The sequence below is a fragment of the Glycine max genome, chromosome 7 (genome assembly GCF_000004515.6).
Source record: "Glycine max cultivar Williams 82 chromosome 7, Glycine_max_v4.0, whole genome shotgun sequence".
In the NCBI taxonomy this organism is placed as follows: Eukaryota; Viridiplantae; Streptophyta; class Magnoliopsida; order Fabales; family Fabaceae; genus Glycine; species Glycine max.
In genome coordinates, this window is record NC_038243.2 from 8,846,343 (window position 1) to 8,867,199 (window position 20,857).

At 31.6% G+C, this 20,857-nt stretch overlaps 1 protein-coding gene across 4 annotated transcripts; it reads left to right on the forward strand.

Annotated features, from left to right (window-relative positions):
* The first annotated feature begins 12,653 nt into the window (after positions 1-12,653).
* Positions 12,654-17,094, forward strand: LOC100801413 (probable serine/threonine-protein kinase PBL3). 4 transcript variants are annotated; one of them, XM_003529985.4, is made up of 6 exons: positions 12,654-12,980; positions 13,847-13,923; positions 14,064-14,269; positions 14,731-15,546; positions 15,752-15,844; positions 15,940-17,094. In XM_003529985.4, the coding sequence occupies exons 3-6, from the start codon at positions 14,071-14,073 to the stop codon at positions 16,746-16,748; spliced, it is 1,917 nt and encodes a 638-aa protein (XP_003530033.1). In that variant the 5' UTR covers positions 12,654-12,980; positions 13,847-13,923; positions 14,064-14,070; the 3' UTR covers positions 16,749-17,094. The 4 variants fall into 4 exon arrangements, with proteins under 4 accessions (XP_003530033.1, XP_006583431.1, XP_040872893.1 ...); XM_006583368.3 differs by having other exon boundaries at positions 14,064-14,167; XM_041016959.1 differs by lacking the exon at positions 13,847-13,923.
* The last annotated feature ends 3,763 nt before the right edge of the window (positions 17,095-20,857 follow it).

Here is a 20,857-nt window from a genome sequence, read left to right on the forward strand (position 1 = left end):
TTCATAATCCAGTAGTTGAGCATGTAGGTTTGGGTCTACGGGCAGCCTGTGTCCCACAGTTCCTCACAATATATATATATATATATATATATATATATGAGCTTTAATTTTTAAGCCAATTTAAAGTGTGGACTTGAATGGGTTTGATTATGGGTAGGGGTGTGCATGAATTATATCTTAAATTTATATTTATATTTTTTAAAAAATAATTTAAATTCAAGATCTAATTTTTTAAAAGTGAATATAGATTTGGTCATATTTAATTTATATTCAGTTAAATGTTATAAGAATTTTTTTTTATAAATTTTAGTAATTAAATGTTAAAAAGTAAAAACTTAACATTTATCCCGTTGATCTTGATAAGAATTACTTCAAATAGCAAATGTGTTAATTAAAAGATCACTACAAGGAATTAATCATACCCTTGAACTTGACAAACTTTTATCATAATCATACTCTAGTTACTAAAATAAAATGTAATATAATCTCTCAAAACAACAAACAAACGGAAGTCTGAAGCATAATAACAACTACATATCCTTAAAACACAATTTGTCCATTTAATTCCCATTGTTCAGAGTATTATTTTATAAAAAAAAAATAACGAAACTATATTTTTGAAATATCGAAATCCAAGAGTCCATCCATCCATCCAATGGCACATCAATTTTACTCAGATCTATCCTACGTAGCCAACAACAAAATACCTTTCTTTCACCAACATCAACACTACTTATGCCCAAAACCAAAATCAACAGTTTATACACAAAAATTCAAAACAAAACAAAGCAGAATTCACATGCAAAGTGTAACATTAAAGTACCTTGCCAGTTGTAGAGTGTTGAAACTAGTACTAATTTGAAACACTACTCTTCAAGAGAAATAGTAGTTAAACCAACATCTTGTTGAGAAATCAACTCCATAAAGAAACAAACAACTTTTTGTTACTCAATAAATATTTTAATTATAATATTACTACAAAATTGGAAACAATATACTTTGTCAAAACTTTGAAACTCTTCCAAATTGAAGTCTAACAATGGTGTTGGAGGTGTGTCTTTGAGACAATCTTGTGTATAGATAAGGGACTCCACCTTTTTCATGTGATAGAGAACCATGAAATAGATCAAGCACCCTTCCACCTTTGCTAAATGCAAACTTAGATGCTACTGTAAAAACAGGCATAATTAATAGCTCTCATGCTATGTTTGAAAGTATTGGAAATCGGCCTGAATTAACTTTCCACCAATCAAGAGTATTCAAATTTGCACTTGTACCAATCCTTTCATCTAAATACTTTGAAGCTTAGATTTTTTTGATAAGGTTAACCCTGATGTTTGCAAAAATAAATTCCAACCATATAGATCTTTCTTGTAACTAGGTACATTTACATGTTCTAGTTGTGTGTTATCTTGAGTCCCCCCTTTGTGACCATTATATTCATTAAACAATGATTTTAAAGAAGACTTTAGCCTTGACTTAGACCCATTTGCCTTGTCCACATCAAAAAGTTTATCAATTGCCTAATTCATATATTTTACTTTAGACCTTGGATCAGCAATTAGCAACATGTTCAACTTATTAGGACCACCCCAATATTTTTTATATTTTTCTTTCATATTTTTAGTCATCTTATGTGTAGCACTATCTTTAATGCTACAGTTAAGCAAATCGTTAATCTCATGCCAAATACCTACCACTTCTAACATGTACATGTTACTAGTAACGTAAAAGGTACCTAAGAAGGGTAGAATAGCCTTGACATATTCCAAATCTTCATAGGAAGCCAGACTTGTCCCTTTTCCTAACTCATTAGCATATTTTTCTATCATGAAACTCAAACTCCTAGAATGCCTTCCTATGCTTCAAAGCAGCATTTAACATCAAATAGGTGGAATTCCACCTGTTTTAACATCTAAGCCGATGTGACCCATATATTCAATGTTTTGTCGTTCAGCGCATTCAAGATATATGCACAACAACGCATATGAATATGCTCTCCTTTCAAAACTAAGTTATTCCAACACAATAGCATTTTCTTTAATAGTTGAATTCATGTGTTATTTGATGCAGCATTATCAACTGTGAAGCTCAGAACATGATTCAACCCCAATTCATTCAAGCATGACTCAACAAATTTTGTCATGGCCTCTCCCATATAGCTTCTTTCCTGGCAAAAATTCAAAATCTTTTGGTGCAACTTCCAATCATTATCTATGAAGTGAGCTGTCAAACACATGTAGCTTACATTTTGAGGTGATGTCCAAGCATTAGTAGTAAGACAAACTCTTCAACAATGTTGTAACACCCCATTTTTTGTAAAATAAATTAAAAATGATTTTATTTAAAAATAAATAGAGTTTTAGGAAAATAATTAGGTTTTTGTAATTAAATAAATAAGAAAAATGGTTTTATCAATTAAAATAATGATTTTAAGATAAATAAAATAAATGTATGTTCTTAGAAAATAAAAAATATGTTTTATTTATTCATTTGATAGGGGGTAAAATTGAGTTCCTTTTAATAAAATAATAAAATAAAGAAAACTAGAATAAATAATAAGATGAGAGTTTCGTAGCTATAAATAAAGACATATTAGGTCAGTTTTTACATTTATGATATGTCTCTATGCTCTTTCTTTGATGCAATCCTACCCTCCAAGGGCATTGTATAGAAAACTCCAAGAAGATTTGGGCAGAGATGCAAGAGAATGTCCTAGGGTTCTCATGAGCCTTAAGGTAGATTTCGGGTCTATGGGCTAAGTATGAGTCCACTTATCTTTGTACATATTAGATTAATGTTTCATTATTTTTGGGCCTTGTATTTAGGGCTCCATAATGTAGGTAGGGTGCCCTAGAAATGTAAGATTTTTCAGCCCTTGTACTTTAGGGCATCTAGACTAGTTTTTGTATTATGAGTAGTTTTATAATTTCACATGCATTAAGTGAATATTTGATATGTGTGTTGGGAAATAAATTTAATTGAATTGGCAGAAGCCCAATCCAATTAAATTTTAGAGGGGGGGTTGAGCATTTGCTTGCTACACCCCATTGTCACATCATATAGTCACACTTTGTGCATGTCCTTCATGCTTTACATGCCTCATGACATCTAAGCACACTTAATGGAGAATCTTGGGCTTGATCTTGGATTAGTGGGCTCAACCATAGCTAAAATTCACTAATCATAATTAGTGAAATTTTGGCTCCAAAATTTGGCTCCACAAATTCAATTTCAAATTCAAGTGAAATTTGAATAGAAAATCAAATTTTTCTCCAATTTTGTGTGACACTTAGGCTATAAATAGAGGTCATTTGTGTGAATTTTTTTAACTTTGATCATTTGAGAATTACACTTCAAATTTCAGACCTCATTTAAGGCACAAAATTTCATGTTCCTTCTCTCATTCTCCTTCCATTCATCTTCTTCTACCTTCAAGATCTTATCGATGACTTCCTATGGTGGTGAGCTTGTTCTTAACTCATCTTTTCCTTGAAGTGGTGTCTCCAATCATCTTTCTTCTTCTCCATTCCGCTGTCATTGATCTTCAAGAAGCAAATGACTCCATTGATGAAGAAGATCCAAGACCTACAAGCTCCACATGAAGCTATATCATGTGATATCAAGAGCATCTTCATCTAGGTGATGTTCTTTTGCTTCCTCTATCTTTTTGTTTGGTCAATTCACTTTAATTTTTTGTTCTTCATCTTATTCTCCATGTATATCCTCTATTGTCTTATGGTTTGGTGCTGTTTAGAGTATATTCAAAAAAATAAACCGATTAAATCTTAGATCTACACTTGTTCTTGCATTTCTATGGTTTAAATTTTATAGATCTACTCTTGAATCATGTTTTTGTGTTGATTTTAGATTCTATCATTTTTCAATCATAATCTTCTTGTGTTGAACCTCTAGATCTAAATTTTCTTCCAAAATATTGATTAGAAAAAAAAACACAAATATCTAAGTGTAAATCACTTAATTCATGTTGTCCTAAAGTCATGTTAGTCATAATAATTGTCACATTATGTTCTAAGTTTGTGTTGAATTTTGATTTTGTTGATTGAATTCTAGATATATTTGCTCATGTATTCTTGTCATTCTTAGTCTATCTTTTGAATTTTGAGTCTAATTCATGCATGTTATTTAGTTCATTACATGTTCTAAATCAATTCCTAGAAGTAGTCTTGTTGTTGAACTTTGTTTTGTTTTCTAAGTTTCCTATATGATGCCTATGAAGAAATTGAGTTGTAGTGCTAAGTTGTGACTGAATTTGTGAATCAAAATAAGTCTTGAGCTCTCTTGAATTGCGTTATTCAAGACATTTGAGCATAAGCAAACACAAATTGTAATTATCCAAGCCTCAAGCAACATAAACACTACTCTTGATTTCTAGGTTGAGTGCATTATTTGATGTATGTGTTGGGAGAGAAATTTAATTGAATTGGGAGAAGCACAATTCAATTAAATTTCGAACCAGCCTAAGGGGAGGTAAACATTTGCTTACTAAACCTCATTGTCATATCATATAGTCACATTTTGTGCATGTCCTTCATGCTTTACATGCCTCATGACATCTAAACACACTTAGTAGAGAATCTTTTACTCGATATTGGATTTGTAGGTTGAACCATAACTGAAATTTACTAATCATAATTAGTGAAATTTTGACTCCACAAATTCAAATTCAAGTGAAATTCAAATTTTCTCTAATTTTGTGTGACACTTATGTTATAAATAAATGTCTTGTGTGTATTTTTTTCAATTTTATCATTTGAGAAATTAAACTTCAAAGTTCAAATCTTATTTGACAAGACAAGACTGCATTATTTTTTTTTACAACATTGAGACTCGGAATTTGTTGCTATATTTTTTGTTTTAAGAGATAGATAACAAAGTTAGATAGATTTGTAGTGATATTAGCATTTTCTTGGGAGTAATTAAAGCAACGATTAGTCTATCTCGTGCTGTTTTATAAAATATATTTCGTATGACTATAAAGAAGACAATTTATCAGATAATTGTCAAAAATTTCTAGATGATTTGTCCACCTGGACAGTTAAATTCTCAAACTTATCATTGCCTTTTTTTATGTCATTTGTCAAAATTGTGTGTTCATTTACATTGTAGGATCTGCAAAATGCAAATCCAATATATAATCATAGAACAAGTTTCGGCTCAAGTGTAAGTGATTCTGATCGTCCTAGACATCGTGGGGTTGAGGCTGCCTATTCTTTTGTTGGAATGCATTGCATCTTTGATCAGTGCGAAGCCTCTGGTAGAGTCCAATCCAGATTTGTCTTTCCATTACCCTAGTACTAGTCCCTGTTTTTACTTGGTTTTCCTGGTGGAACAATCCTGAAAATCTTTATGTGCAGTGCGGTGTTGAATTTTGGGCACATGAGTTCTGATCTACTTGCTTATGGGGCATCAGATGGAACCTTGACTGTGTGCAGTGTATCTAAGAATCCTTCAGTCATCAAACAATTAAACGAGCATTCCAAAGATGTAACAGGTTGGATAGATTGTCTTTGTTTCTTTGTTCTATATTTAATCCTGTATGACATGTATGGTCATTGGTCAAGTGCACTAAGGCAATATCATCTAATATATTATTTTTTTAACGGGCATTCTCTGCCACTTTTATCTTATAAACCTTGGCTGTCACTTTCATCTTATAATTTTTAATTGGAATGAAACCTGACATTCTCTGCCCTTTATCTCTTGCTTTGGGTGCATTTCAATTTACTAGATTCTTACTCTTCTGTATATCTTTTTTTCTTTTTGTTTAAGTAAGATTTATATTTTGATAATTATTTTTATATTTACATGCAACGTAAGTTGTTAAATTAAGCTTATATGTATATATATTTAGTCAATGTTAATGTTTTATTTTTCTAAAAATATTATCTATATTTTACATTAAGAAGTCCTAGTAAAGTAAAATAATTAAAATTAGCGTATCATGAGAAATTAAACTAATCTTCATAAATAATTTAATTTAAAATTTCATTTAAATTGTTTAATATTATTGAATGATATAATTAGAAAAAAATGTGACTTTCTTTTAAGTTTTAAGATTTTTTTTCACCAAATCAATTATGAATTTAAAATTGACTCTATTGAGTAACAAGATATGATCATGGTGGAAAAAGAGACAATTTTTATTAAATATGATTTGTAAATTCTATAGTCAATTATAGCAATTTATTTCTTTTTAGTGAAATTATAACAAGGTTTTATATGAAAAAAATATTGCACTGGATTTTTATTTTATTTTTTTAAAAAGACATTCTAAGACGGTTGTTTGAAAATCATCTTAAAATATTTATATTCTAAGATGTTTTTTGGTTTTTCCAAAAATCGTCTTAGAATTCTTATTTCTTAAAAAAAATTAGAAAAAATATATTTTAAGATAGTTTTTTGAAAAATTATCTTAGATTGTAAACATTTGAAGGAAAATCGTCTTAAAATTTTTTATTTTTTTTTAATAAAATCATTCTTAGATGATTTTTTCTCAATTAAAAATCATTTTAGAATGTTATCATTTTAAGACGATTATTTTCCTATAAATCTTCTTAGAATGATAATTTTGTTAAGATGGTTTTTTAAGAATCATCATGGAAAGTTTTCACTTTTCACGACATTAAATTTAAAAACGGTTCAAAACCATCTTTGAATGCTTTGAAAAACTGTCATAGAATTCTCATTTTTCCAGTAATGACATATAGAAAAAAGGACTGATGAAAAAAACTTATTCCAAAAAATTACAAAACACATGAATGATAGAAGATAGAAGGAATGATGATTTTATCAATTGAGATGAATGGTCATTGAGAGAACTACGCAGAGCGTGGGCAAAGAAAAGAGACATGTCTTCTAGTGATTTGTTGGTGGAGATGAAGCAGTGGTTTGAAGAAACAAATTTGAACGTGATTTTGAAGAAGGTTGCTGGAAAGCGATACTAGAGTGTAGAAGATGTTTGAACAATAGACTTTGGATTTTTCACTTAAAAACTGTATGAAAAGAAAGTGAGTTCTTGATTTATAAATGTGTACAAATTATGGATGTGATAAAAGATCTTATCCATTAAAAATAATTAAAATGGGTTGGGCCAAATCAATTGTTGGGTTAGATTTTAATATTGGATTTTTTTGGTCAGGTCTAATTGTGGACTCCATGAAGTTTTTTTAACTTAATTATTTTTTTTGTGATTTAGTAAAAGTAAAATAAAAATAGAAACTAGACTAACAAAATAAAAAATCATGGTCATTCTATTTGAAATTAGATATATTTCAAAATAATCAACACCAAACCAAAACCCATACAAAATAATTTTCAAACATCCAAGTGATTAATTGGACTAAAAAATCATAACAGAATTTTTAAAAGGGTTGCTAATTTTATTTTTAGTCAATTTTTTAATTTGATTTTTTGGACAATTGTTTTTGAAAGAGTTTGAAAATTGAATTAAATTTCAAATTTTTAAATTTGATTTCTTTTTTTTTTTTTCAGACGTGGGCTGCCCAATTTTAGCATGGGAGAGCTAAACATGTGGTTGTGGGCTTGCTAAATAGAGTTCATTTAAGAGTATTGCTAGGTGCACCCAGCATTATTGCTGGTGCACCCAACAAAGCTCTTAAATGGCAAAATTGTCCCTACTTGTTTTTCTTCTTACAGATCACCTTGATCCGTAAGAGACTTCCGGATCAACGTACGGATCACCTTGATCCGTAAGAAGAAAAACAATTTATTAATTAGTTTGTTATATATAGAAATCTATTTTTTTAGTTGAGATTCTTGTAATTGAAAACGATTATGCAATACATGAATTCAAACAGTACATTAACTTCAACATAGTCAAACGAAATTAAATTTCCATAAAATACTACAACTAACTAACTCATGCTAATTTTGCGACAAGGACAACTCGTCTTCCATTTGCGGTAAAGGTTTACTGAAAACAGCTAAAATTTCTATTGGCCCAATCTTTTTCCAGTAGTTAGACTCAATGAGCACCTTCATCACGTCCTCGTTGGTTTTGAGTTCAATTATTTCAAATTTTATAACTTTTTCTGAATACTCATGGTGACTTGGTTTCTAAAAAACAATCGCGTTACCATTTGTGTTTCATCAACATCATAAGGGGGAATCCCACGAGGCGCAACTTGTTTGATCAAATCCTTCAGTTCATCCATGATAAATCCGGTGGGAATGTCAAAGTTTTTGGGATTTTTTCCTGTGAACGAGTAACCTACAAACTCATTTTGGCGTGACATGTTCCACCTCCCATTGTAATATAGCAGGGCATCATGAGTAGGGGTCATAGTAGTTTCAAGTAAGTTTAAAATACCATCTAGGGTTCTAGCAATGCTACATAATAACTCAATCGGACTAACAAACGAAAATTCATGATTACACATTAACATTGTGTTAACATCAGCATCATCTTTCAGTTGCATACATTGAAACTGAAATTGATTACCTGCATACGTGAAAGGCTGCCGGTAGTAAATTTCATCCAAAAATTGCTTGTTGGTTAGCTTAAGGTTATTGTGTATTTTGGTTTTTAACGTTTTAAAATCACACCAGTTAGGTACTCGAATGGAAACTGGAGTGGAAGCTTGGAAGGAAACACCACTGTCGTTGTGAACAATGGATCCATTTGGAAAAATAAAACCTAATGTGGAGTTCACAACTGTCTGACTGCTTGTCTCTCCCAAGAATGCCATAGTTTTTTTGTAAGACTTGGGTTGATACTGAAACTTGTGCTTTCTTACAAGGTTAGATTGTGCCATATATATAGATGAGTTTTAATATTAGTGCTGCATTTTTTAAAGATTGAAAATACGCGTGCACATGCTTTCTGTATGTGTTGCCAACTACACGAATGACATGACATGCTTTAGGTTGCATCAGATCTGCATGTGTAGTCATGCTGTGCAGGGTCCTTTCACGCGCTTTATATTAATGCAGACAACAATTTATCAAACACGATTTTCCACAATGTGTAGTCAAGTCAAACAACGATATATCATACATGCTTTTTTAGAATTAAGTAATAATTTTGTTGTGGACGTAACAAATAAATTACATGTTCAAAACGATCAGGCATTTATAAATTACATGTTCAATCATCATTTAAGTCAACATAGTCTCTCTTGAACATCATGAAGCTCTTGTAATGCTGCATTATGCTAATATATGGATTTGGTCATGACTTCGCCTGCGGATGACAATTGCTAGACCATAACAATGATACAGGCGGTAAGGGACAACGTTCTTTTAAATAAACCTGTTGTGTATGCGAAAAAAATGTTAACTCAATCCTACAAAAGTCATTGCATAATCATAAAAAAAAAACACTTCATATCTACAATGTATCTCAACAAAATGATTATCATACACATGACCGATATAAATTATACAATGCAATGAAGAATTTGTCAGCGGTTGACTTCTAAGGGGAAAGAATGTCATGCTTTGTTGTTTAGACAAGAATACAACGATTACATTATACCTTGATGCAATGACATGTCCCATGTCCGTTATATCCATCCACTTATCCGTTGTCACCTGAATAAAACAAATATACACGTCAAACTTAATTTCAAACTAAAGTTTTAAAAATCAAATTCATAAATTACATACCTTGGTTAACCCATCAATAAGTAGTGACATCCTTAATTCCTCAAATCTCTTCGTGCCACCAAAGAGCTTGACATAGTCTTCTGAGAAATTGGCAAGTTCTTTAAGCAGATGGTTGTGGACCACCGACCAAGAGTCGACCCATACCTAATAAATCGGCAACCGACCGATATCCACAGTTACCATCACCTTTGACATCAACAATCTTATCAATGAAGTCGTGCATAAATGGCTGAAACTGGTCCAACATGGGCATCGTCGTTCTTCGAATCGGTTGCTCAGAGGATGATGCAGTACGTCTCACGGACGAATTGCTATTTTGTTGTGATTCAAAGGCATCTACATACTCCCAGTAAGATGGATCGTGCTTTGTTGACCTTGGGTTCCTACTCGTAGTTTTCTTCGGTGCCCCCTTTGTGTTAACCTTTGCTGGAGGAGGACACATCGAATTCTGATCAAGGTGTGCAATTTCCCAAAGTTTACTTCTTAGAGTAAACTTGCCACAAACATCAAGTTCTTCGAATTTTTGGTATATTGTTTCCATTACGTCCTTGATGCCCACCTCGGGCTCAGATAACCCTTGGTCTGAAAAACTGAGTCTCCTCCAGAACATATGAATTGAATCAAGTGGGATGCAACCACCAACATATTTGGATAGCTCACAAGCACAAGGAAGACCAAGCGTGGTTCTCACCACGCAACCACAACTTGAGGGATTCTTGCCAGCATAGTGAACACGCTTCCGATATTCATTTAAGTTTTCTACCAATATTTATTTTATTAAGTTTTCTCGGCACTCAAACACCTACAAAACATCCTCTCGGCACTCAAACACCTATAAAAACCACATAATTTAAGTTTTCTACCAATATTCATTTTATTAAATATGTGACAAGCATTAACATTATAACCTTAGAAGTCTTGAATGCTTCCGAACAATCAACATGTGGTTCATTCGCACCACATGATTCTGCATTTTCATAATCCATATCCGCTCGTTCAGACATTATTTCATACATCCACTCATCTTCATTCATCTAACGAAATCAAACAAAAAATGACCATAAAAAAAATTAGTAATTTAAAATAAAAAGGAAAATTAATGGAAAAACAGATGCAAAAATGCAAAAACAACAAATACCAAAAATAATACACTTACGGATCAAGTTGATCCGGAACTTACATATCAACTTGATCCAGAAGAATGTTACTGATCAACTTGATCCGGAAGTTACGGATTAAGTTAATCCGTAACAACTTACGGATCAAGTTGATCCGTAAAAAGCTTACGGATCAACTTGATCCGGAAGCCATCCGTACGTCCGCGACGCACAAACGCCATCTGCGTACCTTGTTTGCCGCCACCGACCACCGACCACCGCAAAGCTTCACGCCGGAAACTTCACCTTCACCGCTGCACTCAACCTTGCTACCCCCACGAACCAGAGACAATGCCGCAGGAAAAAGTGGAAAACGAGAAGAAAGCTCTTTGAAAATGGAGTAAGAAGTTGTTCCGGAAAAAAAATTGGCATTTTAAGGAAGAAAGCTGATAGGGGCAATTTTGGCATTTTATATTTTTGCTGGGTGCACCAGAAAAAATACTGGGTGCACCTAGCAACACTCTTCATTTAAATGGCAAGCTTTGCAAGACAAGTTATGTGAGTTGTTGGTTTAATGGGTGTGAGCTTAAATGGGCCAGCTTATTCGCTTACCCAACTGTATAATCCAGTGGAACGATTGTTATATTCATTCTTATTTTGTAAAGTTCATTCCCTATATTTTTTGTATTTCTTCATAAACATGCCTGTTTTTGTTGTGACAAATGCAAAATCGGAAACGTATATATTTTCACTTTATTGTAAAATTATACAAAAACACAAGCACGCTTTCATTTTTGTATTGTGAATTTGCCTTAGGTTTGAGAAAATATATATTTTTTTTATATTTTTAGTTTATATAGGAATTGATGAAATAAAATATAAAAAGTAAAACAATAAAAAGTTGTTTTTACTTCTTTGGTATAAACTTTTAAAATTAAAAAATAAAATAAAAATTAAGTGTGACATTTTTATAATTAAGAATGAAAACATATATAATATTTTTTCACATCAAACATTTGTAATCAAATAAAGAAAAATATTAGTAACATACTCTCTAATATATTATTTTTAACATATTCTATTTAATTTTCGATAAAATTTATTAAAAATTGCAGGAAATAACCTTGAGTAAAACTTATTAAATATAACTTAAATCCATAAAATTTTGTGATGTTTAATACTTTTGAATATGAAATTCGGATGAATTGTCCATTTTAACCTTACTAAGGAAGAAAGGCTAAAATGTTGACAGTGATGTTCACATAATAATGGTTCATGCTATTAATTAGCCTGGAGTCAATAATTCAATACCAGCAACATGCACGTTTTTTTTAAACAAAAAATGGCTTCTGTCAATTTGAGGCTTCACTCAATCATGGTAGTTAAAGATATAAATCAATTTTTAGCACCAAATTAAAATATAAACTTTTATATATCCCGTGTACTAGTTCAAAGAAATTTTTGAATGAATTATATTTAAAGTAAATATTGTATGCACTGCATATTTGAGTGATTTAATGAATAAAAAATGTAAATATATTTTTCATATTTATAATATATCATTTTTTTAATTTATTATTTAATAAATATTTTTTTAAGCTTGTTATATCATCATTTTATTCCTACACTCTATTAGCCTGTTACGTTTGTTACGTCATTATTTAATAAATCAAGATTAAATGTAAGTATGAAAAGTAAAATTTTGGAAATATCATGTACTAAAATAATAATAATAAATTTATGTACTAAATTGAAAAAGAAATATTATATATATATATATATATATATATATATATATAAATAATATTACAGCAGAGTAAAAAATATTTTTTTAAAAGAAAAAACTACATAATATTTAAGTATCCATTCGCAGGCTGCAGTGTAATATACTCAAAATATCATTTTCATAGAAAAATTGACATTTCAGAGTTCAGACTTTTCCATATTTTCTCCGAAGACTTGTGTTCTGCTGTTCACTTCTTCCTTCCTTCCTTCCTTTTCCTCATCATCTTGTTACACTTCTTCTTTCTTTCCTTTTTAGTACTGTTGTTTAGGCTCACATGCTCAGCACAGAGCCACGTGTTGTAACCTTTGCATGTTGCTTACTTTGCATGTCGTGGTGCTGACTGCATAACTTCATCTCAGTGGCAGAGCATTCCTTGAAAGAGGCCATTCATCCAAAAATTGTTGGGGGGACCTTTGTCTTTCTTGGGATTGTTTGTTCTGCACTAGGTAAGAATTAAGAATCCTCGTCTTAATTGCTGACTCAATAATTGTGATGAATTCTATATTACAAATGATATTTTCATCTAATTCAACCAAAAATAAATTTAAAAAAAGTAAACACAAGGATATACATAAAAACTACTTAAACATGATAATACTATGTATACTGTATAGGAAAATCATATTTATCTTTTTTTCTTGGTTTATTAATGTTTACAAGGTGTGAATATCAGTTTACTCTCCTTTTTCAGTAGCTTTATAATTTTTATGTCAAAATATTTTAATTTTAATTAGGAAAAAATGGTAACCATACAAAGGCAGATATTGCTATTTTTTAGGGAAGGGTATATACTGCAGGAGTCCTAAAACAAGTTCCTTTACAAGGACTAATTTTTGGTACTCCTTTAACATCCGTTGCATTTAACATTTTTTATTTGGTAACTTTTTCCTATTCTAGTTGTATTTGTTTTAAACATGACTAGGACTTAATATTTTTCCTGTAGTAATTGTTTTCTGATTACATAATTTATTGTCTCCTTGGCCGCAGTATAAAAATGGTAAGGGGCTTAGCTTACCCAGCTGGCTATTTTTCAAAACAAATGATATATAAGTAAATTATTTTCTTCGGAGGGTGTGTGTGTGTAAAAAATACTCTTGGTAAATTTGACCATAGGTGTGAAATTGCAATCCAGCACTTTGATGAAGATAAGCAGTTTAAATAATGCATGTTTTACTTCATTTAATAAACCTGTTCTTGACCAATGAGTTTATTAGAATCTTCTGCTCGTGTTATTTTGGCAGATTAATTATGTTGTTAGTCACTCAACATACAGTATTTTTTTAAAGTATGATCTGTTATTATTTTGTCTTAGCTACCAAGAGTTGTTCCTTCACACCTAGTCTAGACATGGACCCTACAGCCATTGACTTGAATATGTTTTCTTTCCATGTAAGTATAGTATTTATTTGTTTTAATCCTTTATCAATTTACATTTCAGTTGTATATATGAAAATGAATTAGACTTTGTAGAATGTAAAATACTTAGAAATTTGCAATTCTGATCAGTTGGATTTTTCACTTTTACTCAGCATCTCAATGGTCCTGCAAATTAGTAATTTCCTCATGAGAATGGGACTTGGTCTCTTTGAGTGCTGCTTCACTAGCTCTTCTTCTGACACGTTTTCAAAGCAGAGTAAGTGGCGAATCTTGCCCTACAAGAAACTTGCAAAAGTCACAAATAATTTTAACCAATCTCATTGTCTTGGAAAGAGAGGATTTGCCACTGAATATTATGGTAAGAGACTAAGCTGCATCCTTTTATACGAACAATGTAAATAGAGAAGGAAAAAACTTAGATAAAGTAGCTTAAGTACTTTTTGAGCGGTTCTCAAAACAAATTTGGAGTTCACCTTGGTAATTGACGTAATAAAAGTTTGCATTAAAGATCAGTATAGGTTATAAATGTGAAATTCCAATTTTGATTAGATAACAACACCAAAAGGACCTAAGGAACTGCATACGCATTTTGCCCAATAGAAATGGCAGAAAGCTTAGGTTTAGTTATTTAGGTGCTTTTGGTGCTCTTATTAAAATTCGTGTTTTACCATGCTAACACACACAATGAAGGTCAGTATTTAAAATCAGCATTGAATACCGAGATGAACTTCTTATTGAAGAGCTAAGAGCAAAAGCACCTAAACATCTGCAAGTTTTGTTCATGCAAATATTTTCTTCTGGTTATTTACCTTGTTTAAGGAAAACTTGAGGATGGGCGTGAGATAACGATCCAGTGCTTTAATGAAGACAAGCACCACATGTTGCAACAGTTTATCAATGAAACTGCTATCCTAAACTACTTGCCTCACAAAAATATTGTGTCAATTTACGGGTGTGCTTCTCATCACAAGGAGTCACTACTAGTGCATGAATACCTATCCAATGGCAATCTTGCTTCTCATCTTCAAAGTGAAATAACCAAAAACAGCACACTACCTTGGCTGACTCGATTGGATATAGCCATTGATATTGCAAATTCATTGGACTATCTTCACTATTATGGCATCATCCACCGCAATGTGAAGTCCAGTAATATTCTCCTAGATGTGAACTTTTGTGCTAAGCTTGCTAACCTTCATCTATCCCGGAAACTTCCAGATGGAGTTCCTGTCTATGCTACCCATGTTACTGGTGATATAATTGGGACATGTAGTTATATAGACCCAGAGTATTTGACAAAAGGCCGGCTTAGCGTAAAAAATGATGTTTATAGCTTTGGAGTGGTGTTGTGTGAGCTCTTCTCATCAAAGCTGGCAAAGAATTGGGTTATGAATGAAGAGGATAGTCTTGCTACCATTTTAAGCAGAAAAATTGAAAACCAAACTTTGGTGGAGCTGTTGGATCCAAGACTCGGCTTTGAATCAAACCTTAAGATCAAGCGGATGATGACTGCTACAGCTGAGCTTGCACATCTATGCATGAAATGTCCACAAGAATTAAGGCCAAATATGGAACAGGTGCTAGAGTCACTCGATGGCATAAAGCAAGGAAGATATGAAACAAACTCAACAAAAGGTATAATAAAAAATGGTCTTTTGTATGTTTTCCTTTCTCATGGTTTTCTAGTTTGAGACATGTTAGGAACACATTGTTTCCTAATTTTGTAGTTTTAATAAATTTTAACCAATAAAAAAGTGTGTTCCTAGCTTAATTAGAAATTAAATTGCACAAAAAGCTTCAGAATTGTCCTAATTCATGTCTTATAATCCATACATGTCAGCTTTGAAAATCTTCCACCATGCTGAACTTGAAGAAGCTACCAACAAGTTTGACACTTGCCTTGGAAAGGGAGGGTACGGCACCGTGTACTATGGTGAGGGGCTAATTAGTTAGCATATTTTAACCAATGTTTCCTGTAAGTAATATGCATATATCTATTTTTGTTCTGATAGCATGCCATTGTATTAGGAAAACTTCAAGATGGGCGAGAGGTTGCAATAAAATGTTTCCATGATGAGAGTGAGACAGAAGAGACCATTAAGCAATTCATGAAAGAAACTGCGATCTTAGGTCTCCTGCACCATGAAAATCTGGTTTCACTTTATGGCCGCACTTCTCGCAATTGCAACAAACACATGCTAGTTTACGAGTACATCTCCAATGGCACTCTTACTAAACATCTTCATGAATCTTCTGGTGGTAAACTACCATGGCATAATAGATTGAATATTGCCATTGAAACTGCTACTGCCTTGGTATTTCTTCATGAATCAGGTATCATCCACCGTGATGTAAAAGGGAGTAATATTCTGTTGGATGAAAATTTTACTGTCAAAGTTGCAGATTTTGGATTCTCACGGTCTCTTCCAGATCATGCTACTCATGTTTCAACTATTCCAGTAGGAACTCGTGCTTACATAGATCCTGACTACTATGAATCTGGAAGGGTCAGTGACAAAAGTGATGTCTATAGTTTTGGGGTTGTCTTGTTCGAACTCATATCATCCATCCGCCCAAGTTTAATGGAAGGCACAGATTATGTTACTCTTGCACAGTTTGCAAAGAGAAAAATTTTAAACAAGGAATTAACCGCTGTAGTGGATCAAAGTTTTTGGCTTGGTGTTGACAAAAACATGATGGAAATGATAACAGCAGTGGCAGAGTTAGCATTTCAGTGTGTGCAGTGTCCCAAGGAACTCAGACCATCCATGAAACAGGTGCTAGATACCCTTGAGGGCATAAGGAAAGGAACATGGGGATTCAACCAGATAACATAGTCCTTATTCATGCTACCAACATTCCTGGTTCTATCAAACCATTCATTTGGTTTGTGGTCTAGTAATTGGATTTTGGCTTAACAGAGATGATTTTGTTCTGCAGTATAGGAATTTCAGGTTAGCCCTATTGTAGGTTAGAAATTTACTTGACTATTTAGGGTGTGTTTGTTTTAGCTGGATTACACTTTGAGGCACGTTGAACATGGATCCTTATGTCACTTGGATTCACGTTCAACGTGGTTTAACAGCAATACAAACATGCTGTTACATGATACATGTAAATGCATTCCATGTTCTAAATGTATAAGAAAGACCAAAAGCTGGAAACCATCTCAGAATTGCAGTACATCACTTCAAACATTATCCTCCTCCTCCTCTTTAAAGTAAAAACATGGATAATTCCTTAGTAGAGATAAAGGGAGTTGTCAAATGTCAATATTAAAAATAAAAGGCGTAACCCGTCGGCAGCTGTTGTACATGGATAATGGACTCTTCATAGTACTCTGTATAGTGTCCATTGAATTAAAGAGTCTAATATTCTCCCAATTTCACACTCTTCTGGACCATCTGGTTAAAATACATGATATGCATCCTTCTTCATTAAACAGGAACCTAACAAACTTGCTTCAGGGTTGATCATTTGTATCCAACAATAGGCATGCTATTGTTTTATTCTTGTAATACTCCATTTTCGTAAAATAAATTAAAAAAGTATTTTATTTAAAAATAATTAAAGTTTTAAGAAAATAATGAGGTTTTTGTAATTAAATAAATAAAAAGAAATAATTTTATTAATTAAAACAATGATTTTAAGGTAAATAAAATAAATATATGTTCTTAGAAAATAAAAATAATATTTTATTTATTCATTTGATAGGAAGTAATCGAATTCATTTTTATCAAATAAAAAATAGAATAAATAATAGGCTGAGAATACCCTAACTATAAATAGAGACATATTAGGTCATCCTATCAGATTATTGTGTCTCAGCATCCTCTAACACGAGGTTCTAAAGTCATCCACCTAGTCATCTATTCTCATGAACACAAGGTTTGAGTTAACCACAAGATCCAAATACAAATAACACATAGGGAGTGAGTTATCACATTTTTTTTTAAAAAAACAATGATGTAATCAAAATAAATTATGAAAGTATTTATAACATAACTCAACTTAATACAATTCACATCACTTCGCCACTTTATCATTTAAAATTCATTTTTCAATCACCAATCACATTACACATGAATCACACACTCGGGTCAAGATGTAATAACACTAATCAATTTTATAATAGACAATTAGCAAGCGTTATGCAACAATTATACTAAGACTCAAGCCTATATGCAATGTGATACCATGTTAGTGAAAAATCACCATGGGTCACTTAGGAGTACATAACAAGACACACCACACAATGAGTATGCCTGATCACTCTCACTAAGTAAAATCATAAGGTGACCAGTCAGGATCACTATGTTTTGCGAGAATGCTCTAACCATATGGGATCAACATAGACTTAAAGGAGCACTCAAATCGAGTGTCTTTACCCCCAAGGCCTAGACTTTGAAAAATTCGTTAAGACCTTACCTTCCTGATTCAAGTCCAACCCCTAAAATAATATTTGCACACAGACACTACTCATGAATTATATAATACTCACAACCTCACACTCATGTTTCAAACACGTTTAATAAATTGCGCTACAATTTAACACTTTAGATTCCTAACTAGGAATCCTACATGTTCCCTTTAACACTATGCATAAATAATTTTTTCAAGGTAAACACCAATTGGGTTATTATATAATTCATAGCTCATAATACAAGTATTGTCACATCAAGTGTTAACCGTGTACTTGTTCACAACCAAATCTCATGTCCACAATTTAGCATCTCATAATGTCATAATCATCATCACATGTTTACGTGTATCTCACAAATCAATGCATGTTCAACTTTGCACTTATTCTCAATCCCAATAAATAATGTTATGATCTCAAAGCAGCATGTTATCTCACAATTCATCACATATTCAATTTATCACTTAGGCACAATTTTAATCATAATTTCATAATCTCAATATAATAATTTATCATGTCAATCTAGCAATTCTTGTCCAAAGTACAAATAATTTATACAAAAATGTTTCTCACAACATGGGGAGTAAAACCCTCAAACAATTTCACACAATCATATCAAAATCATTGAATCAAAATCCTAGGTTAAAAACACGAAAACACCAAGAGCATTCAATTTTATCAACCAATTCACATCAGGACATCAATTGGTCCGTCAAACACAATAATATCTTATTTATAATCATAAAGGAAAAATTATAATTCAATAAACATCTCAAAATAAATCTCAATTTGATCTCTTAAGGATTTCTACACCATTCTATTCCAAATTGCGATAAACTCATCCCTTACCTCTAAGAGGGCTCACGTGTGTAGTCTGAAAGTGATAGCAACATCTTTAGCAATTCCCTAAGATTCCTCAAGTTTTTCCTCTGTTTGTTCTGTTAGGATTTCCAAGCGTTAGAGAGAAAGAGAAGAAATTGTAGCCTCCTATTTACTGCCAAAGTGCGAGGCTAATTTCTCTTTGAAAAATATTATTTCACAAATCTCAACGATGAGAATGTGTGAAAGTGAGTTCCGAAGGTGGTGCCCAAATTGCACAACAATCCAACGGTTGACGAATCTGGGATCGTAATTTTATTGGGACAGGTTTTGGATGTCTGCGGGAAAAGAGAAAGTTCAATGCAAGGGACATTTCTTCTACCATAGCCATTATCTCAAAAACAATGGTGGGTGAGTGTGAAAATAAGTTCCAAACCACCCGTTCAAATTTCACGACGATCCAACGGTTAATGAGTCCAAGATTATCGTTTTACTGAAATCGATTTGAGTGTATGTGACAAAAAAAGAAAATTTTGGGAAAGGAAGAAGGAAAAACGGATTTGAGAGGAAGAGAGAATGCAGAGACGTATCGTAAATATAAATAATGACCTATTAGTCTCTATTTATAGTTAGGGTACTCTGGGCCTTTTATTTACTCTATTTTTTATTTATTTTATAAAAAAGAATTATATTTTATTTACTATCAAATGAATAAATAAAATATCATTTCTATTTTTCCTTCAAACCATTATTTTAATTAATAAAATTATTTCTCTTTATTTATTAAATTATAAAAATCTCATCATTTTTCTAAAATTTTATTTATTTTTAAATAGAAAATTTTTAAATTTATTTTACGAAAATTGGAGTGTTACACAATTTAGTTTGTCACAAATAATGGAAACAAGACACCTATAGAGCCTATTCTTCACACAATTAATTATTTTTCTTAAAATTTCATTAATCGAATAAAATATGGAATTCACACTTTTTTTTATCTATAATAATTAAAGATGTGTGAGAGATCTTATAAGAAGTCACACAACCCAACTAAACTAGAACACCTTGACAGAATCACACTTTCTAACAAATCTATTTATAATATATAAAAGTTGAGCTCCTTACTATTACCTGCACAATTGATGATTTGGAGGAAGGAGAACATTCTTCTTCTTGTGTCTATCACTTCTATCTTCCTTCTCCTTTCTTTAATGTTACTTACAACTTTAATTTTACTCACAACATAACAAAACCCTATAGCAAAAGAGTAAATATATTATCCTTACTTTATCATTAATTATAAATTTTGTTTAAATAATAATTTTGTATAATTCATTAATATATATTTATTTACACAATAAAATGTAATATAAAATATTATATTTTGACATCTCCCTTTTTAATAGGTTATTTTCATAAATAAAGTTATTAAAGTTACTTTGCAGACAAAACATAGCCTAAAAAAAATATATCTTTTCTTTTCTTACTACTTTTTTCTTTTCTTTATATATATAAATAATTTAGCCAAAAAAATATGGAGAACTATATAAATGGATGGTTAAATTGTACTTAATATTTACATTAAACGATTGTCATATGTCATTTCACTATAGAAATTGAAACTATTTTTCTGAATTTAATTTTTATATTAAGTTTTAACTATAAAAATTGATCTACTAACAATTATATTTTAATAATTGTTTTTCA

Coding starts and splice junctions, on each gene's coding strand:
- LOC100801413 (XM_003529985.4), top strand. CDS start 14,071: ATGGTCCTGCAAATTAGTAATTTCCTCATGAGAATGGGACTTGGTCTC. Junction 15,547..15,751: donor TGAAACAAACTCAACAAAAG/GTATAATAAAAA, acceptor CATACATGTCAG/CTTTGAAAATCTTCCACCAT. Junction 15,845..15,939: donor GTACGGCACCGTGTACTATG/GTGAGGGGCTAA, acceptor CCATTGTATTAG/GAAAACTTCAAGATGGGCGA.